Genomic DNA, 27,174 nt, shown 5'->3' on the forward strand with positions numbered 1-27,174 from the left:
CGTCGCAGTACTGGTCCACAGACAATGCCCTGACTTGTATACTTACAAGTACAAACTTACAAGTATACTTACAGGCAACAAAAGGGATCAATCTTCTGACCTGAGAAGAGACAACGTGGTGATTAACTTTTTAAAAATCCACTTAATCAGAACAGATCGTGGGATGGTCTATTCCTCCATCCCTGGGGATGTCCTAGCACGTGCCCGGCGTCAGAACGCGAGAGGAGCTGCATTCGGCCCTGGCAGACGCCGTCCCGCCCGGAAGGAACAAACTGTTCCGAGCTCCGCCTTTTAGATCTGGCCCAGAGACAAGTAACGCACGCTCTCCGAGTCCGGGCCGGGTTTTCAAACCATCGAGACGGAAGTACAGCGGGCCGGAAGTTCCAGGGCCTGCACCGGGACCCGAGTGGGGAGGGGGGGAGGAGCAAGGCTCAGGGTGGGAATGGCGGCTCAGATCCCCATTGTGGCCACCACGTCCACTCCGGGGATAGCCCGGAACAGCAAGAAGAGGCCGGCCAGTCCTTCCCACAACGGCAGCAGCGCCGGGGGCTACAGCGCCAGCAAGAAGAAAAAGGTGTCCGCCTCCGGCTTTGCGCAGGTTCGCTGTCACTCGCCTAATCTGCGCATGCGCGGAAGCCCACATTCCCTTCCCCCTCCCGATCCCAGGGGCTCGAGGGCACATGCGCGGGCCCGAGTGGGTGGGGCTCAGCGAGGCTGGGCGTTTCTTGTGGGCGGGGCTGTACAGTCACACCTCTTTCGTAGATGCGGTCTCTGGTGCGAGTGAAACTTCTCCGCACCCTCTTACTTTGGCTACGTGGGTTTTGATTAAATAACCATCCGCGTTGCATTGTCTAGAACAGGGGAGGTGGGGAGGCTGTTATTGCCTTAATCGTAGGGCCACCTCTTCCCGTCGAAGTCTCGTTTGGAGCGAGGCTCCGGACTTCTCCTTAATGTGAGTTTCAGTTAAGCAGAAGTTCGCGTGTGTCTCGCCTTGCTCCATTCTTCAGACATTTACCAGATACCTGTGAGGTGCAGAGCGCCCTAATGAACCGTGTGGAGGAATATAAAGATGTATTGCTACGGATGATTTCCCTCATCCTCAGGAAAGTGCTTTTTTGACCTTTAGTTTCCCTGCCCCAGAGTAGGTTTGGTCTTACCTCATAGGGTTGTTATGAGGATTCAATGAGATCATGGTCGTAAAGATCTTGAGCACAGCGCCTGGCACGACTTCACCGCATCTGGGCGATCCGGGCTCCACGATTCCAGAAAAGCATTTGCAGCACAAGAGTAGCTTGGTTAGATAAGTGTTTTTCTTGGCTCCTGTATTTTATTTAAAGCCGTGAGAGAGCAAAGATGGAGTGTGTTACTTTGTACTCTCCAACACAAGGTGTAGCATCCTTCACCCAGAAGGATAGTCTAGCGATATTAGCTGTCTATGGTTTTCTCCATTGGTAATTGGTAGCGCACTTTTTCGGAGAAGGCAATGGCACCCCACTCCAGTACTCTTGCCTGGAAAATCCCATAGACGGAGGAGCCTAGTATGCTGCAGTCCATGCGGTCGCTGAGGGTCGGACACGACTGAGCGACTTCCCTTTCACTTTTCACTTTCATGCATTGGAGAAGGAAATGGCAATCCACTCCAGTGTTCTTGCCTGGAGAATCCCAGGAACGGCGGAGCCTGGTGGGCTGCCTTCTATGGGGTCGCACAGCGTTGGACACGACTGAAGTGACTTAGCAGCAGTGCACTTTTTTCCTTTTAAAATATTTGTGTATGATTTGCATACAGTGACATGCAAGAGTAGAGACCAGTGACTTTACATATGTACCCACCTATGTGGCCACCATCCAGATTAGGATAGAGAGCATTTCTAAGAGCCCCAGAATATTCCTTGGTGACCTTTCCAGTTGGTACTCTCTTCCCTCCCAACTGGAGGTAATTGCTACTCTGACCTCTCCCACCATAGACTGACTTTGTCTTTTTGAGCAGAATATAAATGGAATCATACAGAGCATAGGGCTTCCCTGGTGGCTCAGACGGTGAAGAATCTCCTGCAACGCAGGAGACCTGGGTTCGACCCCTGGGTTGAGAAAATCCCCTGGAGGAGGGCATGGCAACCCACTCCAGTATTCTCACCTGGAGTATCCCATGGACTGAGGAGCCTGGTGAGCTGCAGTCCATGGGTCACAAAGAGTTGGACACTCCTGAGTGACTAACACCGTTTCTTTTCTTACAGAGCATATTCTTTTGTGTGTGTTTGGATTTCTCTGTGAAACAGTGTTTCCCCATTTCCTTCTCCAGGGGATCTTCCTGACCCAGGAATCCAACCCAAGCCTTCTGCGTTGACAAGTGGGTTCTTTACCACTGAGCCACCAGGGAACTAAAGTATAAGAATTCTTTACGTATTCTTGGCTGGAAGAAGAAATGGCAGTCCACTCCAGTGTTCTTGCCTGGAGAATCCCATGGACAGAGGAGCCTGGTGGGTTACAGTCCAAGGGGTTGCGAAGAGTCAGACACGACTGAAGTGACTTAGCATGCATGCACTAGCACGCACGGAGTTCTCTGCCAGATATATGCATTGTGAGTACTTTCTCCCAGTATTGTGCTCAGTGCATTTTGATATCCAGCTGTGCCAAGACCAAAGAATGTAGTCAGTACCTATTGAGAGGAATGATTGTCTTGACCCAAGGTAGCACTGCTCATCAACTCCCACCACCACAGCAAGCTTCAGAAAGTGGATGAATGCCTTCTGAATGGGGGGATTTCCAGTAACCCCACTGGGTGGACATCGCAACCTTGCTGGTCTTAGAACTCTCAGTAATGGGAAGGGCTGCCTAGGTTCTTCCTGTGAGTCCCCTCCATCTCAGCAGCCTCAGCCCTTTTTTGGGCTGGAAAGAGAAGGGCATTCCCGGGAATAGTGACTTCTTTGTTCACTTCTCCCCAGCTGGTGTTTAACTAATGAGATGGATAGCCAGTTACCTGACTCCCACCCTCAGCATCTCACGAAGGAAAAAAAAAATTATCTTCTGTCTCCAGAAGTCTTAGATTTCCCCCCTGTTGTAACATAGCACCAGGGCTTCCCAAATGGCTCAGTAGTAAAGAATCTGCCTGCAAGGCAGGAGATGGGTTCAGTCCCTGGGTTGGAAAGATCCCCTGCTGGAGGGCATGGCAACCCACTCCAGTATTCTTGCCTGGACAATCCCCATGGACAGAGGAGCCTGGTGGGCTACAGTCCATGGGGTCACAAAGAGTCAGACACGCCTGAGCAATTAAACCACCACCACCACCAACATAACATTGCGTCCTCATTCCCTGGTCCGCAGTAAATGCAGGCATTAGCACAGTGCTGCCCTGAGGGCTGCCTGGCATCTTCCTAAATTGTCCTCAGCCTTCGGTTATGTTTCTGTTGAGTTCAGTCAGCAAGTATTTATATCTGTTCTGTCTCCAGCAGTAAGCTTAAGTTATTTCAGTGGATTATCGCTTGTCTCTGCCCTCCCAAAATCCTTCCAGGAGGAGAGAATGACCTACATATGTTGTAGTAGTTTTCTTCTGCTATCATAACAGATGACCACAAATTCTGTGGCTTAGATAACACTGGTTTATCAGTTCCTGGTTTTGTAGGTCATAAGTCCAGGCACAACGAGATAGGTTTGGTTCCCTGGTCCCTGAAATCAAAGTGTCGGCTGGGCTGGTTTGTTGGGTGGATGCTCTGAGGGAGGATCTTTTTTGAGCCTTACTGAGATCGTTGGCAGAATTCAGTTCTTTGCAGTGGTAGGACTGAAGTCCCTGTCTCCTGGCTGTCAGTTCGTCCCCGTCCAAGTTCCTTGACGCACTGTCTCCTCCGTCTTTGAAGCCAACTGTTGAGAATCTCTTTTGTGTCTAATCCCTCTCACTCCTCAAACATCTCTGACTTCTCTTGTCTCTGACTCTGAGCCCAGCTTTAAAGAGCATATGTGATTAGGGCAGGCCCACCAGGATAGTCTCCTTTAAGATCAGCTGACCTGAGACCTTAATTTTATTTCAAATATAAGATATGTGTTGCATTTCCCTTCAATATATCACAGATCGCTTCACAGTGGTACATACATTAGCATTTGCGTAAAAATGGGGTCAAGGTGTGTATACACCAGAGACCTGGAATCTTAAGGGCCATCTCTGAATTCTGCCTGTCACATATCTGAAATGGGAAAATCTCATCATTTCTAACCATGTCCCAAAGCCAGTTATGGGTCTTTTCTGGTATTGGTGCCTTAGTGGTGGGACACAGGAAGATGAAGACTCAGAGCCAGAGATGGTCACCAGAGAAGGAGAAGTGGAGAAAAGAGGGACTAGAGGCGGCCTTTGAGGAGTGGACAGTTTGACTAGGGAAGGCCTTCCAGACTTGGAGCTATGCCCAAGTGTCAGGATGCTCAAAGTGTCATCAATGGGAAATGAGTGTTTTTCTATATAAATGATCATAGTTATTGAGTTAAAAGGGACTTTACAGATCTTTCAGTATCTTAAATTTCCCTACTTCAGTCATTTCAGCTATTTTGTGTCTTACAAAAAAATTAAACAGTGTCTGTTAACCTTTCATGGGATTTAAAAATTTACAAAGGACACTCACATAGACATTAGAGTGCTTTTTGAAATTAGTGAAAATAACTTGATGGATTCTTAAGGTGGGTTTTACTTTTCCAGAAGGTGCATGCTTTTTCTGAAGTAAAATTGAATGAATGGATGAAATATAAAGGGCTTACTGCTTGGAAATCCTCAGGGGTTGAAGGGAATATTTTTGACCTGAAAGTATTTGGAGCAAAGCATTTATAGATGTCTCATTTATGTCAGCCGTGTAAAGTGATATTAAATACTTTGAGTACTAAAACAATTTTGTTTTATTAGTTCATCAGGATGAATCTTTAGTTCAGCAGAAATCATTAGTGTTTGTGCTTGCTAAGTAGTACATCTGTACAAAACTACAAGTCTTCTTTTTGGATTTAGATTTTCAGTGTAACTAACATATTTATTGATTACTTACATTATAATTTGGAAAGTGCCACCTCCCACCCATTTTGGTCCTGATACTTTGAAAATGACTAGTGTTAAGTTGGGTTGAAAAACAGATACACTGTGCTAAAGTGAAAGCAATCGTGATAAATAATAATAGTTATATTTATTGGGCACTTACTGTGTATACCCTGGAGAAGGCAATGGCAACCCACTCCCAGTACTCTTGCCTGGAAAATCCCATGGACGGAGGAGCCTGGTAGGCTGCAGTCCATGGGGTCGCAAAAAGTCGGGCACGACTGAGCGACTTCACTTTCACTTTACTATGTATACCAAGTACTGTTCTAAGTACTTTCTAATTGCTGTCTCATTTAATTCTCAGAACAACCCTCTGAGAATTGTTATTCTACAGATAAAAAGACAGACGCATAGAGAGGTTAAGTAACTTTTCTGTGGTCACACAGCTGACAAGTGATAGAGTTGGTATTGAGATACAAATGGACTACCCAGAATCTACATTCTTTTTCTTGACTGCCTGTCTTAACATCATTCTTACTGCTCTACATCTGAGAAGATACAATTAGATCTCTAATATAACCATATCCCAGGTGCAGAGAATGCTTTGGGGTGGGGGGAAGATTTTATTAGATCAATACAGGGCATTTTTTTAAATTGGAGGAGAGTTGCTTTACAATATTGCCTTAGTTTCTGGTGTACAACAACGCGAATCAGCTATTTGTTGTTAAGTCACTAAGTTGTGTCTGAATCTTTGCAACCCCATGGACTGCAGCACGCCAGGCTCCCCTGTCCTTCACTGTCTCCTGGGGTTTGTTTAACTTCATGTCCATTGATTCACTGATGCTATATAACCATTTCATCTTCTGCCGCCCCCTTTTCCTCCTGCCGTCAATCTTTCCTAGCATCAGGGTCTTTTCCAATGAGTCTGCTCTTTGCATCAAGTGGCCAAAGTACTGGAGCTTCAGCTTCAGCATCAGTCCTTCCAATGAATATTCAGGGTTGATTTCCTTTAGGATTGACTGGTTTGATCTCCTTGCAGTCCAGGGAATTCTCAAGAGTCTTCTCCAGCACCACAATTTGAAAGCATCAGTTCTTTGGCTGTCAACCTTCTTTATGGTCCAACTGTCACATCCATACATGACTACTGAAAAAATCATAGCTTTAATTAGACGGACTTTTGTCGACCAAGTAATATCTCTGCTTTTTAACCAGCTATAAGTATACATACATCTCCTCCCTCTTGAGCTTCCCTCCCACTCCTACCCCTATCCCACCCCTCTAGGTCATCACAGAGCACCTGAGCTGAGCTCCCTTTGTTATACAGTAAATTCCCACTAGCTATCTATTTTACATATGGTAGTCTATGTGTCGGAGAAGGCAATGACACCCCACTCCAGTACTCTTGCCTAGAAAATCCCATGGACAGAGGAGCCTGGTAGGCTGCAGTCCATAGGGTCGCAAAGAGCTGGACACGACTGGACGACTTCATTTTCACTTTTCACTTTCATGCGTTTGAGAAGGAAATGGCAACCCACTCCAGTGTTCTTGCCTGGAGAATCCCAGGGACAGGGGAGCCTGGTGGGAGGCCGTCTATGGGGTCGCAGAGTCGGGCTCGACTGAAGCGACTTAGCAGCAGCAGCAGCAGCAGCAGCAGTTTATGTGTGTATGTGTGTTAGTCACTCAGTCATGTCTGACTCTTTGTGGCCCCAAGGACTGTAGCCCGCCAGGCTCCTCTGTCCATGAGATTCTCCAGGAAAGAATACTGGAGTGGATTGCCATTCCCTTCTCCAGGGGATCTTTCTGATCCAGGGATCCAACCCAAGTCTCTTGCATTGCGGGCAGTTTCTTTAACACCAAGCCACCAGGGAAGCCCCATGGTAGTCTATATATATGTCAATGATACTCTCTCAATTCGTCCCACCCTCTCCTCCCTCTGTGTCCGCAAGTCCTTCTCTATGAATACAGGGCAGTTTATATTTTCCAAGTGGCTGTTCAGGTTAATAAAATCTACAGAGAAACCTAATTGACCTACAGACTAATAGGTTACCTAATCGGCTGATGTATGATGGTGACGCAGTTATCATAACATCATGTAAGCTGAGAGGCAACAGTTGCTTCTTTAGAAGGCTAGTGCAGAGTACAGGGGACAGTAGACTCTTCTGCCATTGGAGGCAGCTGGAGAACACTATCCTGGCTTGCTTTATTCATTTAAGCAAGCGATCATTCTACCTCACCTTTCAAACAAACCATATTTTTAGTTTTCTTTTTTCTATTTTTAAAGTGGCCATAAAACACCAGCCAGTCTTCTTCCCCCACAACTATGATCATTTGTGTTTCCTACTTGTAGATACAGGTTTTCATAAACCATATTTGGTGTATAACATTGTGGGCCCTGCCTTCCACTTAGCATTGTTTCCTGGCCCTTTCTCTGTGTTGATAGTCTTCACAAGGAATTAAGTGCTCTAACTTAATTGACTTGATTGGATGTTAGATTACATCTCACATTTTTGCTGTTTCAAGTAATAACCCTACAGTAGCCCTGCGTTGTAGACTAGGCTCAGGTGTTTGAATCTAGGTTACTATTAGATAGATGTAACTGGGTGTTGGGTTCTTACATGATAGACAAAGGACATTTGTCTCTCTCTGTGTAACCAGAGAGAAGGCCCCAGTTACCCTTCGGTTGGAGTCAGGACCCTGCGAGCTGCCCTGGAGACACGAAGCTGTGTGACTGGGATCTCCAGGCAGGCAAGCTGAGGCCTGGCTGATTCTGGAGTCACGTAGGGGTTGTCAGGTGTTCCTTTGTTGGCGGGTTGGGTTTCTCTTCCTTGGGACTTCAGTTCAGTCGCTCAGTCGTGTCCAACTCTGCGACCCCATGGACTATAGCACACCAGGCTTCCGTGTCCATCACCAACTCCCAGAGCTTGCTCAAACTCATGTCCTCTGTCGTCCCCTTCTGCTCCTGCCCTCAATCTTTCCCAGCATCAGGGTCTTTTTAGCTCTTTCTGTGTTGCAGAGTAGACACCCCTTAGGGCCAGGCGTCACTTCTTTCCTGATCGCAGGGCGGTCATGTCTTCAACCGTTCAGCTCCTAAAGTCTCTTAGCAAAGGAAATGGCAACCCACTCCAGTGTTCTTGCCTTGAGAGTCCCAGGGACGGAGAAGCCTGGTAGGCCACCGTCTATGGGGTCACAAAGAGTCGGACACGACTGAAGCGACTTAGCAGTCACATATTAATTGCAGCCCTGCCTCCCGGACTCAATCCTCCTCTGGACAGAAGGTCTCTCCCTCTCATCTCGTCACTAACAGACCCAGGCGTCCAGCTTGGCAGAAGCCCAGGGGAAGGGAAGACCGAGGGTGGAGTACCACAGAGGGTGGGTTTAAAGGGGAAAGAAAAGCAGAGCACCCAGCCCTGGGCCCAGAGCCACGTGTTCTTTGCACCTGCTCAGAGAGGGAAGCCAGCAGTCGTTGTTTCAGGGTCAGGAAGCGGCTCCGGGTCAACGGTGGCCCATTTGGTGTCAGGATGGTGTCCTTTCCTGTCCCCGCCTCAGCTGCTGGAGGTCTGGCCTGCGGACGGGGAAGCGGCGAGGAAAAGGTGATCAGACAAACAGGAGGGCTCGGTTGGTGCTGGGGTCAGGGCTAGAGCGCGGCCTCGTCAATCCCTTCCTACTGCTGGAGCAGCCCGAGCAGCAGGCCTCTCCTCCCACTGCCTCCCTCCCTCTGGCTGCTGTCTGTCTCCAGGTGGGGTCCCTGCCCTCCCAACCCACGTGGGCTGCAAAGCACCTGCGTTCCTCAGCAGCCCAGGTCCAGCGAGGCATTCCTGCTGCGTCCTCCTGGGCCTCCCAGGACCTGGGAGCAAACAACCCTTATCAAAGGGCTGTTCTGTGTTCCCTCCCGGGATTTCCCTGTGCACCCAGCACCTCTGAGCCTCCCCACTTAGGAGTCGGGGGCTTCCTAGGTAATGAACCCCGCTGCCAATGCAGGAGATATAAGAGACTCGGGTTTGATCCTTGGGTTGGGAAGACCCCTGGAGGAGGGCATGGCATCCCACTCCAGTAGTCTTGCCTGGAGAATCCACGGACAGAGGAACCTGGCAGGCTACAGTCCACAGGGTCACACAGAGTCAGGCAGGACTGATGCAGCTTAGCACACACGCACACACACTTCTGGTTCAGAAGAAAAAGCTGACGCCCCTGCTGAGGACGGTGCCCTGCGAGCCAGGCATGTTCTGTGGATGGTTCTGGAATCACCAGCAGAGCCTTCTGGGCCTGGTTCTTCATTGCCCTCAAGTATCTCCTCTTTGCTTCTGAGCAGTTCCGTTGGTTTCTTTTCTCCCTGGTGGAAACAGCATTATGTAAGCAGTCATTTTCTTTATGAAAAACTCAGTGAAGCTGAATCTTAAAGTGGATCTGGCCCCAGGATACCTCTTTCACATTCCACCTGTTTTTCTCGAGTTGGCCCCGGCTGGCTGGGCTTTTCTGGTCTGACCTGATGCTCACCATGTAGTTCTTAGAGTTGTTTTTCTCTCTCTCCCTTAACATGGGCCGCCCTATAGGCCCTGTGTCCTGGCAGTCCACACCCACTGGCCTGCTCCTCGCTGGTGTCGTGACCCCCAAAAGCAACGCCTGCCCATTAGCAGCACTCCCCGGTCCCCTGTCCTGCCAGCTCCTGACAACCCCTGGCCTACTCTCTATCTCTGTGAGTTTGACTACTCTAGGTGCCTCAGCTAAATGCAACCATACAATAGGTGGCCTTCTGTGTCTGGCTTCTTTCAGTTAGCATAATATACTCGGGTTTATCCATGTCGTACCATGTATTAGTACTTCGTTCCTTCTTACAACTGTAGAATATTCCACTGTATGGATGAACCTCATTTTATTTATGCGCTCATTGGTTGATGGATATTTAGGTTGTTTGTACTTTTGGGTTATTATAAATAATGCTTCTATGAATATTTATGTATGAGTTTTTGCATAAACATTTGTTTTTAATTCTCTTAGCTAAGTACCTAGGACTGGAATTATTAGGTCATATGATAATTCTGTGTTTAACTTTTGAGGACCCACTAGACGTTCTTCCAAGTAACTGCACCTTTGTACAGCTCACGAGCAGTGTGTGAGGGTTCCAGTTTCTCCACATCTTCACCAACACATGTTATTATGCCTCTGAGTAGAGCCATCCTGGTGGGTATGGAGTAATACCTCATTGTGGTTTTGATATATTTCCCTAATGACTAATGATGTTGAGCAAATTGTCCAGGTTTGCCTAGTGGGAACCTCTTCAAACTGACTCTTGTGTCTTTTACTTTACCTCTGTCATTTTTTGAGTGCCATGATGGACTGAACTGTGTTCATTCAAGATTTATTTGTTAAAAGCCTAACCCCCAGCATGCCTCAGAAAGTTACTATATTTGGAAATAGGGCCATTAGTAGTTAAGGTTAAATGAGGTCATAAGGGTGGAGCCCTAATCCGATTTGACTGGTGTCCTCATAAGAGGGAGGCTGTCATAGGGGCGTGTATACACAGTCAGAAGACAGTCACCCACAAATCAAAGAGATCAGTCTCAGGAAAACCCAGCCCTGCTGACATCTTGATCTTGAACTTCTAGTCTCTAGAACCTTAATAAACTAAATTTCTCTTATTTAAACCACCCAGTCTGTGGTATTAATATTTTGTTACACAGCCCTAGCAAACTGATACAAGTGATTTCTTACCTTCTGGCACCAAAAACTCATGCTGTACTTTCTTGCCCCAGTCCTGGAATCAGCTGTTTCTTCAAAGATCACTTGTTCTTGGAGAACAATACCTGGAAACCAGGATCTGAGCACTGGTGTGCCTGTTGCGTGTTGACCAGTAGAAGGTGCACAATGTGAGAGCTGTGAGTTAAGCTTTATTTGGGGCAAAATGAGGACCACAGCCCAGGAGACAGCACCTCAAAGAGCTCGGAGAAACTGCTCCAGAGAGGTAGTGGGGGGTCGATAAATAAGATTTTGGTGAAGAGTTCCATGCAATCAAATGCTTATCTTACAAAAGGTTTTCCTCTAGTCAAGAGGAGCTGATGTCACCATGAAGGGATTTAGTGCTTTTGTAGATAGGAGGAGGTACAAGGATTGGGACCATGAACTCAGTTCCTGAAAATAAGGAGCTGCTGTCTATGGGGTCGCACAGAGTCGGACACGACTGAAGTGACTTAGCAGTAGCAGCAAGGAGCTGTCCACCAGGCCTCCTGGAGCACAGAGGGCCTCGCTGCTCTTCTCCACCCTGAACTCCCTTCAGGGCATGTGCAGCCGCAGCAGCACGGGGTTCAGTCCTCCACAGAGGCAGAGATGGCAAATGCCCTTGGCAAGCCGATTTGCGGTTGACATGTTCATTGCTTCTAGCCATCTCATTGGAAGCAATTAGGAAATGTAGGGGGTCATGTGTGTGAGTGTGTGTATGACCGTCCCCCATGCTCCTGTATCCATTTCTTTATTATTATTATTTAAAAGAAAAATCTGGCTGCCCTGGGTCTTCATTTCAGCATGTGGACTTTCTCTAGTGGTGATGTGCAGGCTTCTCTTGTTGCACGGCATGGGCCCTAGAGCAGGCAGGTTTCAGGAGTTGCAGCTCGCGGACTCTCTAGTCATGGCCTGTGGGCTGAGTCACTCTGTGGAATTCGGGATCTTAGTTCCCTGACCAGGGATTGAACTCACGTCCCGTGCATCGGAAGGTGTATTCTAAACCACTGGACCATCAGGGAAGTCCCCATTTCCATGTTTATCTTTCTATCTATATGTTAAACCCATGAATTTATATCGCTAACCTGTGATTTCAGTCCAGTAGCAGGCTGTTCATTCTAGCTGTCCCTCATTCCTTATTTGCCTCATCTTAGAACGCATATTAAGTAGTTTCAGAACCATTAACCTGTACTCCTGGGAGAAACAAACCTCCCAATTGTTCATGGTTCTTTTTGCCTCTCACCTTGAGTTATATTTTTGGAATACTGTGTTCATATCACTAACGTTATTTCTCCCTTCCTCCCTTTTAGTGTGTCTGTGTTATTCACTCAAACCTCAGGTTGTTTTGGTTTCTTGTGTGCATTCCATTTTTTCTATCTGCTGCCCCATACTTGTTGGATTTGTCCATCTATTTGTATGTGAAACTTTAACATTCTAAAGGAGATCAGCCCTGGGTGTTCTTTGGAAGGAATGATGCTAAAGCTGAAACTCCAGTACTTTGGCCACCTCATGCAAAGCGTTGACTCACTGGAAAAGACTGATGCTGGGAGGGATTGGGGACAGGAGGAGAAGGGGACGACAGAGGATGAGATGGCTGGATGGCATGACCGACTCAATGGATGTGAGTTTGAATGAGCTCTGGGAGATGGTGATGGACAGGGAGGCCTGGCGTGCTGCAGTTCATGGGGTCGAAAAGAGTCAGACACGACTGAGCGACTGAACTGAACATGCCTCAAAAGGTCAAAACTACGGACAGCTATACTTGGAGATGTTTACTCCTCTCTTACTTCCACCCTGTTCCCTTGCACCCGCAGGTAACCAAACCCAGTCATTTCTGAATTAGCCTTCCTGTGTTTCTTTGGGTTTGGCTGCTGCTTCCCATCCAGAGGAGATTCCTTACGACAAACCCCTGAACATATACATCTCAAAAACGGATGCTGACAGAGTTATGCTGCATTGTCTTGTTCCTTAACTCCAATCAGTTAATCAGCCAGTGATTGTTTGGTGCTTCTCTGTGCTAGGTGCTGGGTTAGACGCAGGCATGGAAGACTGGGCCAGATGGTGAAGCCGGATGTTCAGGCCCCTGTGTCTTCTCACTCTCGGGTTGGCCCCTCTCCTCATCTGTTCACCTCTCTCCTCTGTGTCTCCTTGTTCCAGTCTGTTGTTCCCTGCCTGTTTCACAAAGCTGCTATCATTTCATTGACTACTTGCATGCTAAGTCGCTTCAGTCATGTCTGACCCTCTGCAACCCTATGGACTGAAGCCCACCAGGCTCCTCTGTCCATGGGATTCTCCAGGCAAGAATATTGGAGTGGGTTGCCATTTCCTACTCCAGGGGATCTTCCCAACCCAGGAATTGAACCCAGGTCTCTCATGTCTTCTGCGTTGGCAGGCAGGTTCTTTACCACTCAAACCACCTGGGAAGCCCTTCATTGACTAACCAAGAGTTAAATACAGCTGTTAATTATGTATCCAATTTATGATATTACTCTTACCAATAGTCAACACAAAATAGCATTGACAACTGGCCAAAACTGCGCAAGGTAATGTTGGTTACTGATTAAATGTGATGGGAAAAAACCAAAGCTCCATCAAATTGGGTCTCCCAGGACACATATATTAATACCCACAGAAATTTTAGGACCATGAAGGAAAAATCACAAGGGTAATGGAAGTTAGTTACATACAAAATGCTAGATCTTATCTTTCTTGTAAAATTAAAACTGACATGAGCTAATCCCAACGGAAATTTTTATGAAGCATAAATAAAAAATGGAAAACACTGAAGACCATTTATGCTGGCAGAAAATGACTCCATGGGTTTGGGGACCAGAAAATACAAATTACAGGAGGGAGGGGGAGAGAGAGGGGAGGCTGGAAAGGAGGCCGGCATTTGTGCCTGATCCCAAGGGTGGTGGGAAGCCCTGGGCAGCTGTCAGCAGGGGACAGACATCAAACTTACATCTTAACAGTGTGTCGCTGAGCATGCTGCAGAGAATGGAGTGGGCCTCAGGCCTCCTCTGAACCCCACAACTGAGGAAGGGCCAGATAAAGGAAGGACTGTGGGAGGGAGGGGTGGAAAGGAGAAGAAAGAGAGAGAACTATGGCTACATATGGTGGGGAAAGGATGACGAATCGGAGGGATCTTAGTTCTTAGAGAGTGGACATCTGAGCAGACCTTGGAGAGGAGAAAAGTTAGGAGAAGCTATGAATGGGGGGACGGATGAGGGGATGGGCCATCCGGATAGCAGAGGGGTCATGCACAGGCCCAGGGTCGGGGGAGGGGGGAAGGGAGGGGAGACCCTGGAGAGGAGTCTGGGAAGTGTCTGAGGAGAAGCCCTTCAGGGGGCTGTTGCAACAGAGTGAGTGGTCCCCATCTCCCCCTCCCGCCTTCCCCCACATGGAGGCCATTTTAGGGGGGCAGGTAGGGGTGGGATCTATACATACAACCAGAACTCTCGCACTCTGCTGCTAGGAGTGTGAAAGAGGGCAGCCCGTTTGGGAAAGTGGTATGTCAGTTTCTTATCCCTGGGTTGGGAAGATCCCCTAGAGGAGGAAAATGGCAACCCACCCCAGGACTCTCTCCTGAAAAAACCCAATGGACAGAGAAGGCTGGCAGGTCACAGGCCAAAGGGTCACAAAGAACAGGACAGGACGGAGCGACTACACACGCACACACTAGTCGGTTTCTTACAAACACGTGCTTACTGTGTAACCTGACCATCCCACATGTAGATGTTTACCCAGGAGAAGTAAAGACATACATCCATGCAGAGGCTTGTACAGAACGTTGGCAGCAGCTTTATTTATAATAGCTGAAGGCTGAAAGCAACCCACATTTCATCAGCAAGAAAATGGGTAAACACACTGTGTACATCCTATTCAGGGGAATACCACCTTAAGAGCGGTATACAAATTCTGTGCAACAAACCACCGGTCCATGCTGTGACATGGATAAACCTCAGAAACTCCATGCTGGGAAGCCAAACACAGCAGACAGCACGTGCTGTCGGATTTCACTCATAAAGTCTAGAACGGGCCAAAGTAACGTGGGATTCAGAACAATGGTGGACCATGAAGGTGGAAGATACTGAACAGGAGGAGGCCTGAGGGAACTTTCTGAGAAAGATGGAAAAAGTCTGTCTCCACAGGGATCTGGGTTACACAAATGGAAACATTTGGCAAAACTCATGAAATCTACACTTAAGATCTGTGCCTTTCACTGTGTATAAATTGTGTATCCATTAAAAAACAGTTTATTGCAGTCTGGGAAGATTGGAAATTGCAATACAAATCAGAAGTGATTTCTTGCTTTGGCTTGTTTTTTTTTTTCTTCTTGATTCTTAGCTTAAAAGGCATTTTGTTTTAAAGTCCGGGAGCCTGCTTGTCAGGGCGCTCTCTGCTGCAGCCAGCTGAACCGAGGCCTCCTGCCTCCTCTCCGTCTATTGTCCTCGCTCAGAATGCTCACAATGCATTCTGTTGTGCCCTGAAGCGTGCCAGCACCAGCCTGGGTTCTCTGATTGGAGACCCTTCAAGGGACTGGAATCTTTTTGGTCTTAATGTTTCAAGACATAATTTAACAAGATCAGTAGGAGCAGGGGCCACGTGGAGTCACAGGGATGGTGGGGCTTTGGCATTGGCCCCAGCTGGATTGAATCCAGAGGCAGTTACTGTGGGGCCTTGGACCTGTCCGCCTGAGCCTCAGTTTTCACCTTGTAGTGGTAGGACACCTGTGCTTGGCACACAGAGGAGCCAGGACGTCTGGTAGCTGGGGTCCCCCGGCTGCCTCCACTGTGGCCTCTGCACAGACAGGTGCAGATCCCAGCCTGGCAGGTTCTCCCCCGACCCCACCCCATGCAGATCCCCGTCTGGGGCTCCGGGCACCCTGTCTGCTCTCCTGTGTCTGGTGCTGTCATCTTACATCTTGCTGAGAGCTGAGTTAGGAAGCTCAGCTAAAGGACACTGACCCCATACTATTCTTATTTTGTTTTAAGGGTATCAGCATGGATGGTGTGACTGAGAATAAGATGGTGCCCTCTGATTTTAGCACAGGACCCATGGAGAAAGCTGCCAAACCATTGCCATTTAAGGATCCCAACTTTGTGGTAAGCATCTAAAGTGAAAGTGTCCACTGATCAGTCATGTCTTACTCTTTGCGACACCATGGACTGTAGCCCACCAGGCTCCTCTGACCATGGAATCCTCCAGGCAAGAATACTGGAGTGGGTTGCTATTCCCTTCTCCAGGGTTTCCTCCCGACCCAGGGATTGAACCCAGGTCTCCTGCACCGTCAGGTGGGTTCACTATGCTCTGAGCCCCAGAAGCATCGAATTTGTTTTATAAATAACCAAACCACCATGCCTCGGCCTCTGATCTCACTCGGTCGGTCTGGAGTCCAGACAGCGCTGGTGGCCTTTCTCCTTCAGTCTGCATCACCACGCCCTCCGCCGGGGACTGTGGTTTGAGGTCTGGGGGCAGGACAGCCCTTCCTGTGGCTCTCCCAGTTCCCAAGGATTTTGTGGAATTCATTCAGTGATACTGTTTTTAGGGTGTCATTTCCAGGATGATTGCTTGCCTTCCTTTTTTCGTGAGATTTAGATGAGGTGTGCAGTAATTATAGGAGGAATGCGCCTCACTAGTTTCTTTAGGTACATCTAAGGTCTTGTGCTATCAAGTAGATATAGGTGCCTCTTTCTTTTGTTCTTGAGGGGTAGGATAAATTCCATGATTCTGATTATACCATTACAGTTTATTTTTCACTAATTACCTTTGAAAATTCAGCATTAATAGTGCCTGTAACTTTTGTGTTCTTTCCATTTTATCTTCACAAGACAAAAAAGAAAAAAAATTTCCAGAAAGCTTGCCGTGTCATGAGGGAGGCTTCTTTGGGTTTTCCTGGAGCCCCAGTAATTTACAAGGTGGAGACTGGCCCTCAGAAGGGAACTGAGAGATGTGGTCATGTGTTTAAATCTAACTTTGTAGTAAACTTACTTTAAAGTAGTGAGAAATTCATGAGTGAATTCCATAAAGTTAGACCCAATAAAGGATGTGATTTTCTATGTACATATTAAAAGAATAACCCTTTATTTCTGTTCCATCAGCGACTAACTCATGCATTTTAAAAATCCAAAAGCTGTGTTTTTTTATAAGTAAGCTTAAGGTATATGGTGTAATATGTTTTTTTAAAGCCTTAGGGTACACTGACTGTTGATTGAATGAAAGGTTTATTACAGTTATGAATAAGCATAAATGTCAGATTCTGAAATGATCGTCTCCATTGATTTTTGTTTCTTCTAATCCACGCTTGCGCCTCGAGCATTCTGGCCATGGTGGTGCAGTGGCTGGCAAGAAGAACAGAACCTGGAAGAACCTGAAACAGATCCTGGCTTCTGAAAGGGCATTGCCATGGCAACTGAATGATCCCAACTGTGAGCTGTCTAGACCCTCCTATGTGTTCATAATGTTCAGCCTAGGAACCTTCTTATAACAAACCTGCATTATCTTATCATGTTTGCGTTCATGGAGAAACATTTTCTAGCTTAGGAATTTTACAGTGGTATCAATATAGGAAGATTATGTGTGTGTTTCCTCATAGCTTTATACTCTGTGTTGAATCTGTGTGTATTGGCGTTGTCATGGATGTGTGGTTTTTAGTGTCACTGTTAACATTTCAATCTGGAGAAGCAGGTCCAGATATGATGATATGGGTGTTGCTGTTAGACAAACTGCTTATTCAAAAGTCTACTCTTAAAATGTGTTTCCAAGTAAAATGTTGCCCAAGCTTTAGGAGGGTTTCTCACCACCAGCTTAAAGGCCCGCTCTGTTTTACTCTCCAAGCCAGTGTTTTTCAGAGTTAATGCTTTATACTACAGTATTTCCGAATGTCTGTTGTATGTTCTGCTCCACTTTAGTGGAAAGTACAGGTTCAAAGTTCCTTCCATCTCCTGCCCCACGGCGTGTGTTTCGTCGGGGTGACTCAGACTGATGACAGATGAGCTAGTCAGATGCCTGGGTGTGGACATTCCGGTGTCCGGATGCTCAGATCCAATTAGTGGGTTCTTGACACCTCATCACCATCAGCCTGTGTAGCCAGAGACTGTGAAAGCAGCTGGTGGGCCAATGAGCTTTCTGGTGGTTCTGCTGGAGTGGAGGGTCCCTGGGGACAAGGCAGAGCCATACTTGAAGACTGTGCTTGGCCTATGGCATCCTGTATTATTTCCCCAGAGAATTCTCTGAGCACTTAATCACAAGGTAGAAAGTTTGGGAATATTATCAAGCAATATTTTTAGGGAAAAAGGGGAAGGGATCTGAATGCTTTAAAGCCAGTTCAGTTAGCTTCTTGTTTTTTTTTTTTTCCAGACTTCAGTATTGATGCTCCTCCATCCTTTAAACCAGCTAAGAAGTATTCTGATGTTTCAGGTCTTCTTGTGAGTATCATCACACCTCTATGTCATATAACACTGAGCCGAAAAGGAGATTTCACTGTCCCCTCTATTTAGACAGTGTTGAATAGCGACACTGGTCCTGCCTGGGGCTCGTGTACTGGGAACAGGTGATGGGTTTGTACAGAAGCGTTTATGCAGTTATTTAAGAGCGGCAGCGACCAAGAGCGGGGACTTCCCAGGTGGCTTGGTGGTAAAGAATCTGCCTGCCACGCAGGAGACACGGGTTCTATCCCTGGGTCGGGAAGATCCCCGAGAGAAGGACATGGCAACCTCACTCTGAGTATTCTTGTCTGGAGAATCCCATGGACAGAAGAGCCTGGTGGGCTACAGTCCATGGGGTTGCAAAGAGTTGAACATGACTTAGCAACTAAAAGGCAGCAGCAGCAACCTGGGGCATCCGTGTGGGCAGCCTGGAGCAGGCGTTGCTCCAGAAAGCAGGAGACCTGGGTATTACTTTCCTTTCCTCTCCTTGTTAACTATATGAGATAACATGAAAGAAACTTTTTTTTTTTGTTGGCTAAAGTTAAAAAAATTCCCTGCATCTTAGAGATGATTGTACTTAAAAAAAAAAAAATGTAAACTTTTCTAAAGAGGCACTACAGTGAAGATAGTGGTTTTCATATTTATTTTTAAGCATCAGAATCCCTTTTCCAATGAAAGCTTTTACAGAATGCCCTGGAGCCCACCTGCTCACTGTGGCCCCATGTGGGTCTGGTCCTCTGTCCTTCTGCCCACTCCCCACCACAGGGACCCCTGTGGTGCTTCTAGGGGACACAGTTTGAAAACCAGCAGTGTCGTTCGATGAGTGGGACTTGGGCAAGTCCATGAACCTCGGTGTACCCCAGAGAATCTTGTTTCCTTATTTTCAGAATGTGGATGAAGTATAGAAGTTTTTAGAACTTTGTCATGCTTTTTCATTATTATTAGATTTGGAAGGTGGGCTTCTTCTCATAACTGTGGAAATAATGAGACACTTCATTTTTTGAAGCCCATATACCTCATTTAAATTCTTTACTTTTTTATGAAAATATATGACTCCAACCTCTGTAACAAACTAAATTAATGATACACATTTTACACTAGGAAAGATTTTTTTTTTAATTAGTTTTCCTCTCTGGATTAGTTGTATGTTTTTAGCTTTTCTTCCAGAGAGGAGCATATACTCTTCAGACTTATTAACACAGACCTTAAATATAATGAGCCTAAGAAACAGGGAGAGCAGCAGTGTGGGGGGTGGGGGAAGGGAGCGGTGTGTGGGGGTTGTGTCTGGTGGGCTCTTCCTTTCATCTGTTCATGGGCGTGTGTCTCTTCCGAAAGGTCCCCTGAGGGAGCTTCCATTTGAGAGAAATGTAGTTTTAGGCTATCTCTTGTCTCCTGCCAGAGAATAGTTGCCTTGTATATTTGACCCATTTTAGTAGCTGTTTATGGAAGGAGAACTAGTCTCGCACCAGTTATTCTGTTCTGGCCCAAAGTGGAAATTTTCCCCTGTTCCATTTTGTGCTGAGCTTGTAGCAGCCATGGTTTATGACTTGGAGGGTGGCCCCTTAGATCATAGCTTTATCGTCACCGTTTCCAGGCAGCTCATCTGCTAATACAGTGGTTTTTACACATTGAAGGTGAAGTCGTTCAGTCGTGTCCAACTCTTTGAGACCCCTTGGACTGTAGCCTACCGTACTCCTCTGTCCATAGGATTTTCCAGGCAAGAGTACTGGAGTGGGTTGCCATTTCCTTCTCCAGAGGATCTTCCTGACCCAGGGATCGAACCCGGGTCTCCCGTACTGTAGGCAGATACTTTACTGTATGAGCCACCAGGGAATTTTGTTCATGTTGAAAAGCATTGTTCCAGGCCCCTTTATGCCGTTGGTAAAGGACTTGTCATGTTATACATAACCTTTTGCCCTACTGTATGTAAGAATTAACACATTCTGAATATACAAAGAACTCTACCAAATCATTGAGGGGCTTCCCTGGTGGCTCAGATGGTAAAGAATCTGCCTGCAATTTCAGGTTTGATCCCTAGGTCAGGAAGATCCCCTGGAGAAGGGAGCAATCCCATAGAAGAATCAACTAAAAGATTATGAATAGACAATTACAAGGATGAAACGCAGATGTTAAGTTTCACTGAAACTGATAAATAGATGTTCAGTTTCACTGATAGTTAGAAAAAAGACCCATTGAATAGGGGAGAAATGAAGACATTGGCTTCTATGCCTTGCCATCAACATACAGAAATGGACATCCTCCTATATGGTTGTTTTGAGATGGGAGTTACATTGGTGCATATTCTTAGGAAAACAAATGGTAAAGGTCAGTTTTCATTCTGATCCCAAAGAAAGGCAATGCCAAAGAATGCTCAAAGTACCGCTCAGTTGCACTCATCTCACACGCTAGTAAAGTAATGCTCAAAATTGTCCAAGCCAGGCTTCAGCAATATGTGAACCATGAACTTCCTGATGTTCAAGCTGGTTTTACAAAAGGCAGAGGAACCAGAGATCAAATTGCCAACATCTGCTGGATCATGGAAAAAGCAAGAGAGTTCCAGAAAAACATCTATTTCTGCTTTCTTGACTATGCCAAAGCCTTTGACTGTGTGGATCACAATAAACTGTGGGAAATTCTGAAAGAGATGGAAATACCAGACCACCTGACCTGCCTCTTGAGAAATCTGTATGCAGGTCAGGAAGCAACAGTTAGAACTGGACATGGAACAACAGACTGGTTCCAAATAGGAAAAGGAGTACATCAAGGCTGTATATTGTCACCCTGCTTATTTAACTTCCATGCAGAGTACATCATGAGAAACGCTGGACTGGAAGAAGCACAAGCTGGAATCAAGATTGCTGGGAGAAATATCAATAACCTCAGATATGCAGATGACACCACCCTTATGGCAGAAAGTGAAGAGGAACTAAAAAGCCTCTTGATGAAAGTGAAAGAGGAGAGTGAAAAAGTTGGCTTAAAGCTCAACATTCAGAAAATGAAGATCATGGCATCTGGTCCCATCACTTCATGGGAAATAGATGGGAAACAGTGGAAACAGTGTCAGACTTTATTTTTCTGGGCTCCAAAATCACTGCAGATGGTGACTGCAGTCATGAAATTAAAATACGCTTACTCCTTGGGAGGAAAGTTATGTCCAACCTAGATAGCATATTCAAAAGCAGAGACATTACTTTGCCAACAAAGGTCCGTTGAGTCAAGGCTATGGTTTTTCCTGTGGTCATGTATGGATGTGAGAGTTGGACTGTGAAGAAGGCTGAGCTCCGAAGAATTGATGCTTTTGAACTGTGGTGTTGGAGAAGACTCTTGAGAGTCCCTTGGACTGCAAGGAGATCCAACCAGTCCATTCTGAAGGAGATCAGCCCTGGGATTTCTTTGGAAGGAATGATGCTAAAGCTGAAACTCCAGTACTTTGGCCACCTCATGTGAAGAGTTGACGCATTGGAAAAGACTCTGATGCTGGGAGGGATTGGGGGCAAGAGGAGAAGGGGACGACAGAGGATGAGATGGCTGGATGGCATCACTGACTTGATGGACGTGAGTCTGAGTGAACTCCGGGAGTTGGTGATGGACAGGGAGGCCTGGAGTGCTGTGATTCGTGGGGTCGCAAAGAGTCAGACATGACTGAGTGACTGAACTGAACTGAGGGAGACAGGAAAGTAGAGGCCTACAATGTAACAACTTCTCTTCCAGCCAGTGCCTTAGAGAAATAGTGTGTACAAGGAGCTTCATGCAGAAATGCTCATGAGAAAACGTGCAAGCAAAACATTGAAAGCAACATAAAGGTCAACCGGGGTGGGGCGGGGTGAGGGGCGCTTCCCAGGTGGCGCTAGTGGTAAAGAACCCACCTGCCAATGCAGGAAGAGTTGCAGTTCAACCCCTGGGTCGGGAAAATTCCCTGGAGGAGGGCATGGCAACCCACTCCAGTATTTCTTGCCTGGAGAATCCCATGGACAGAGAAGCCTGGTGGGCTACACAGTCCATAGGGTCACAAAGAGTCGGACATGACTGAAGTGACTAAGCACACATTCAATGTGGGGTAGGGGTTCATCCTGTTCTGTGAGGTTGATGTATAGGTAAAAACATGGATAAACTTTTAAGATGTGGTACAAAGCAGTGTAAGTGCACGGTACTACCAAGTAAGAATAAACACCCAGTCACCGGGCGCTTCTCTGGCATATGTGCGTGTGTGTGTGTGTGTGTAAGAGTATGTGTATATAAAGTCTGGAAAGGTGCCCACCTAGCAGTGATTTCTACAGGGGAAGATAAAGGACTTGTTGTTGTTTGGCCACTAAATCATGTCCAGCTCTTTGCAGCTCCATGGACTGTAGCCCCCCAGGCTCCTCTGTTGATGGGATTGCCCAGGCAAGAACATTGGAGTGGGTTGCCATTTCTTTGGGGATCTTCCCAGTCCAGGGATCAAACCCAGTCTTCTGCTTGGCAGGCAGTTAGACTTGTAAAAGGAGACTGTAGTCTTATTGACAATGTTTTTCTTTCTTTTTTTGTTAAGAGAAGAATATGTTCACCTGCTACTTGTATAAATTAAACTTATGTAATTAAAAAATAAAGCCAGGCTTGTGTTTACGCTGACACGTCTGTTCCAGTGAGGGGCTGTTTCCCTGTGTGGGGGCCTGGCCAGAAGGCCCACAGGGTCACACCTGTGTTGAGCCCTGGTTACAAGGCTGTGGAAAGTGCTTCAGCCCTGGGGGAAGTGGGGGCCAGCGTTCACTGCCCAGCTCCCTGCAACAAGGGAGGCGATAAAGCCACTTGCTGCCTGCCCTCTGAGGAGGGGGCCTTGGCTTCATTCAGGCTGGAGGGACGGAGTCCAGAGGAGGACAGACCACAGGAGTCCAGCTCCCTGCTCGTTCATCTCTGGGGGGTCCCCGGCCTCCTTCCCTCTGTTCAGAACACTCGGTCAGGTCCGGTCTGTGCAAGTTTACATTGACCTTCCTGTCGGTGCAGCGGTGCCCTGAGTCCCGCAGTATCGATTCAGCAGCCTTCCTGGCAGTAAGGTCTGAACTTGGGCGGGCTGGCAAGGCACAGCTTGATGTTGGGAGTGAGGCAGCCACAGAGATGGAGGCAGGCCAGGGCTGGTTCATCCGTGAAGGCCAGATGATCAAAGCCAGATGCATTCGCCGGCACCTCTGCTGGGAACTGCAGGGCAGCCTCCCCTGCCAGTCAGTGCATCTCACTGCCTCATGGTCCCTCTGAAGGGACCCGCTGCTGTTTTTCTAGTTAAGCCTTCCTTTACACGAGCGTCACTGAAGGAAACATTGTACAGAGAGGCAGTCGCTGGATTAAGGCAAAGGATCAAAGGTTTGTTTTGTATAGAGCTTTAATTAATCTTAGCTTTTTAGGGATAATCTCAGTTTCCTGATATGCAGACCTTAAACACTTTAGGAAGCTCCCTGTGGTAGAACTGAGACTTTTTAGAGATTGAGAAACTCATGACTCAGTCTCTTCAGCTTGTTGCCTCTTCACCCAGCCTCTCTCCCTCCTGAAATCATCGCATCGCTGGGCGTCTGGGTCCACGCAGTCGACCGGCGCTGGCACAGATGATCCACACTTGAGTAATTGGCTGCTATCTGTCTAGACGTTAGTGGCATCTTTTCTAATTTCTTAAAGGAATTCCAAATGACTCACCCTCGTGTTTTCTGTTTCAAAGTCTATAGGAGCCGTGTGCCCTGAGGTAGACAGTAAGTGAGTGTTTTCTCCACTTTGCATATGGGGAGAACAGGCCAAAAGAGAAATGTGATATGTCAGCGGAAACAACTTCTCTTTTCCGTGCTTGTGCTGGTCGTTCATTTGTTCATTCACCCACTCATCCCTCTTTTATGGGACAAGCACTCACCGTAGGCCCACTGTGTGCTCTGCATCGCGCCAGGAGACAGTGCAGCTGGGATCCAGTGATAAGCAGACCACGGGGTTCTGGCCTCATGGAGCCTCACAGCCTAGACTTCAGTCAGAGTCACACAGATAATAAACGTAAAAGCAGCAGAGATATGCATTCCACCGGAGACAGAGGTGCTGAGGTGAACGCCAGGGTGGGGTCCTGACCCGCCTACAGGGGCAGATAAGGCTTCCCAGATGATATGACTTTGGGGGCTGAGCCCTGAAGGTGATTGCTGAGCAAGGAAAGGGCGAATGGGCAGGACAGGAAGGAGGGTGTCAGAGCCAGGGTAGCTGGAACCAGAGAGTGGGGTACACGTGGCTGAGGAAGAGGCTCGGGAAGCGGGGGCTTCTAGGCAGTGTCTGAGGAGCCATGCTGTGGCCTTGCGCCTTTGTCCTGAGAGCAGAGAGAAGAGCCGTTGAGAGATTTCATGAGAAAAGACATGATCAGAATTGCAGGTTGTGACAATGCCCCTGGCTGCGGGTGTTGATGGCAGTCCCTTCCAGTGGAAGAGGGTGGGGTGGCCATCCCAGCCCTGCAGGGGAGCCCTTGGGGGGCCTTGGGAGAGGCCTGGGGTGGGGGGACCAGGAGAGGAGCGCCCCTGGAGTAGGTGGAGTGGGGGCGGGTGCATTCTGGACGGGTGCCTGCCGCCCTGAGGCGCCAAGCAGAAGATTCCCCAGGTGTCTGCTGTGGTTATTCCCCTTCTTTCCTGTCCATACCCTGAAGCATCTCTCAAGTCTGGGGAGATTAACTTGTCTTTCCCACAGTGAGTGATTTGGCTTTCTTGGTGACAGAGTCAGACATGATGAAGATACATTGATTGCACTTTGAGTAAAAACCAGAAAACTAATTTTTAACTTGAACTTGAATCTCACTGCCAACAACACCTCTCTGCCCTTCTCTCTGCCTGTTTTCTCACCCAGGCCAACTACACGGACCCGCAGAGCAAGCTGCGCTTCAGCACCATCGAAGAGTTCTCCTACATTCGACGGCTGCCGTCCGACGTGGTCACGGGCTACCTGGCCCTGAGGAAAGCCACAAGCATCGTTCCCTGAGCCTGGAGAAACGGAGATGAGGTGGAAAACCATTTCCCAAGGCAGACTTTGGGCTCAAGATTTTGTTTTATGGAAACAAACTCCTGCTGTCAATCTGGAAATGTCAGTGCTGTGCCTTGGAAAGAATGTTTGGCTTTCATTGAAGGAGGGTTTTTTTTTTTTCTGTTTTCCCTCCAAGTGTGATATTTCCTGTTGAATTAAATTATACTTCAGTTGTTGCCTCAAATAAAGTTGTTTGACAAGAAAGAAAATTGTGCTTTTAGTTTAACCCAAGTAAGTCCTCGAATTTTGGCTTCAAAGCTATGGAGTCTCTTATAACACGTTTAAAGACTCTACGATGCATCCTGATGGTAAGGCTGGATTATCCCTGATCCCTGTGACCCCCGCTTTGAGCACGTTCATCTCTGTCTCTGATCAGAATGCTTGGAAGAGGTCCAGAACTGGGGCTGGAGGAGAAAGCACAGAGGAGCTCACCCTGTTGCCCTGGCTTGATCCTTCCCTTGGGCCTTGGTCTCTGAATCAGCCTCGCTTCTCAGCCTCCAGAACCTGTTAGGTAAGCCACTGACGGTTTGTGGCATTTAGAGCAGCCTGAGCTGACTGAAACACTAGCTCTGGCCTATTTCTGGAGGTATGGGGTGTGACCCTTGTAACCCCTTCCATGGGGGCGTCTGTCTGGGCACGGGAAGCCACCCGCTTCCCCTCCTCCGAGAGGAAAGCAGTCTGGGCCTGGAGGAGATGGGCTTTGAGCCCCTCTGAGCCCCATTCCCGCAAGTCTCTGGGGAGGGGAGAGTGGAACCAGGCCTTGGGGCTGGCTCTGCTTTGGAGATTAGGTCCCCAAGTTCCTTTTCTTTCTTAGGGAAAGCCCCTCTGGGTGGTGGTGTTTTTCAGTTGCTAAATTGTGTCCAACTCTTTGCAGCCGCATGGACCTCAGCACACCAGGCTTCCCTGTCCATCACCAACTCTCAGAGTTTGCTCAGACTCATGTCCATCAAGTCGGTGATGCCATCCAACCATCTCATCCTCTTTCGGCCCCCTCTCCTGCCCTCCATCTTTTCCAGCATCAGGGTCTTTTCCAATGAGTTGGCCCTTCGCATTAGGTGGCCAAAGTATTGGATGAGAGAAAGGGAAAACAAGGTCGAGAGTCGGCTGGGGGCTGCCTGCAGGGCCAGCGGCAGCTGCCTGGAATCCTGTGTCATTCAGCCCCTGCCCCGTAGCTGGGCGGGGTGAGGGGGTGGGAGGGGTGCTGTGTGCTTCCCCCTCCCCCATGAAAAGGGACTGGCTGACGGCCAGGAGAGCGGGGACCTTTCCTAAGCCTGTGGGCCCTGAAGCACTCAAGGCTTCGCTGAGGCACTAAGCACTAACAAAACCATCTGAGGCCTCAGCGTAACTCAGACACCCGCCCCCAGCAGGGTGTCTGAGCCATAGATCAGGGGTGGGGCCTGAGAATCTTCATTTCTAACTAACGAGACTGATGTTGCTGACCCAGAAGCCGCACTTTGAAACCCACCGCCGACACAGAAGTTCTCTGCAAGGCCAGAGGCTGCTCCCTGGGTTCCTGCACTCGCCCTGGGAAACTCACATTTCTGTTGAAATCAAGGAGCCAGTGAGTCACGGGACCTTCCTGCCCCACTTCCACCGTCTGTGACATGCAGAACGCCTGGGGCAGGTGCACTTCTTTTCCAGGAAGGGCCCCCATTTGGTTAGTGGCCCACTATCCAGTTCTAACCATGTCTAGAAATGGCAGTTCTAATCATTTTTAACCCTGCTTGCTGGCCGCTACCTCAGTCCTGACTTCAGACTCTCCTGGGCCATGTCCAGGAAGAAAGAGAGCCCCCACCGGGCACATGTCCATGGTGGGGGCCACAGACCCCTGTGGGCTTCTCAAGGTTGGGGATGGGCAGTGGAGGTGTGCCACCCGCTCTCTGGAAGTCACCTGGGACCCGTTAAATGCAGATTCCTGGGCTACACACTAGACTTCTAACCAGTGCAGGGAGTGGAGCGCGGGCATCTGCATTTGACCCGTATTCCGCTGTGACTGTGAGGCACAGGAGGGTGAGACCGCCGCCTTCC

General features: G+C 48.0%; 1 protein-coding gene across 2 annotated transcripts; it reads left to right on the top strand.

The window, feature by feature from the left end:
- The first annotated feature begins 344 nt into the window (after window positions 1-344).
- On the top strand, window positions 345-25,355 carry INO80C (INO80 complex subunit C). Of its 2 annotated transcripts, none has more exons than XM_027525874.1 (5): window positions 345-598; window positions 15,709-15,819; window positions 16,995-17,142; window positions 18,074-18,141; window positions 24,973-25,355. In XM_027525874.1, exons 1-5 carry the CDS (start codon window positions 443-445, stop codon window positions 25,102-25,104), a joined length of 615 nt encoding a protein of 204 aa, XP_027381675.1. In that variant the 5' UTR covers window positions 345-442; the 3' UTR covers window positions 25,105-25,355. The 2 variants fall into 2 exon arrangements, with proteins under 2 accessions (XP_027381675.1, XP_027381676.1); XM_027525875.1 differs by having other exon boundaries at window positions 354-598; window positions 17,031-17,142; window positions 24,973-25,346.
- Window positions 25,356-27,174: the final 1,819 nt, after the last annotated feature.

The sequence above is a fragment of the Bos indicus x Bos taurus genome, chromosome 24 (assembly GCF_003369695.1).
Source record: "Bos indicus x Bos taurus breed Angus x Brahman F1 hybrid chromosome 24, Bos_hybrid_MaternalHap_v2.0, whole genome shotgun sequence".
Lineage (NCBI taxonomy): Eukaryota > Metazoa > Chordata > Mammalia > Artiodactyla > Bovidae > Bos > Bos indicus x Bos taurus.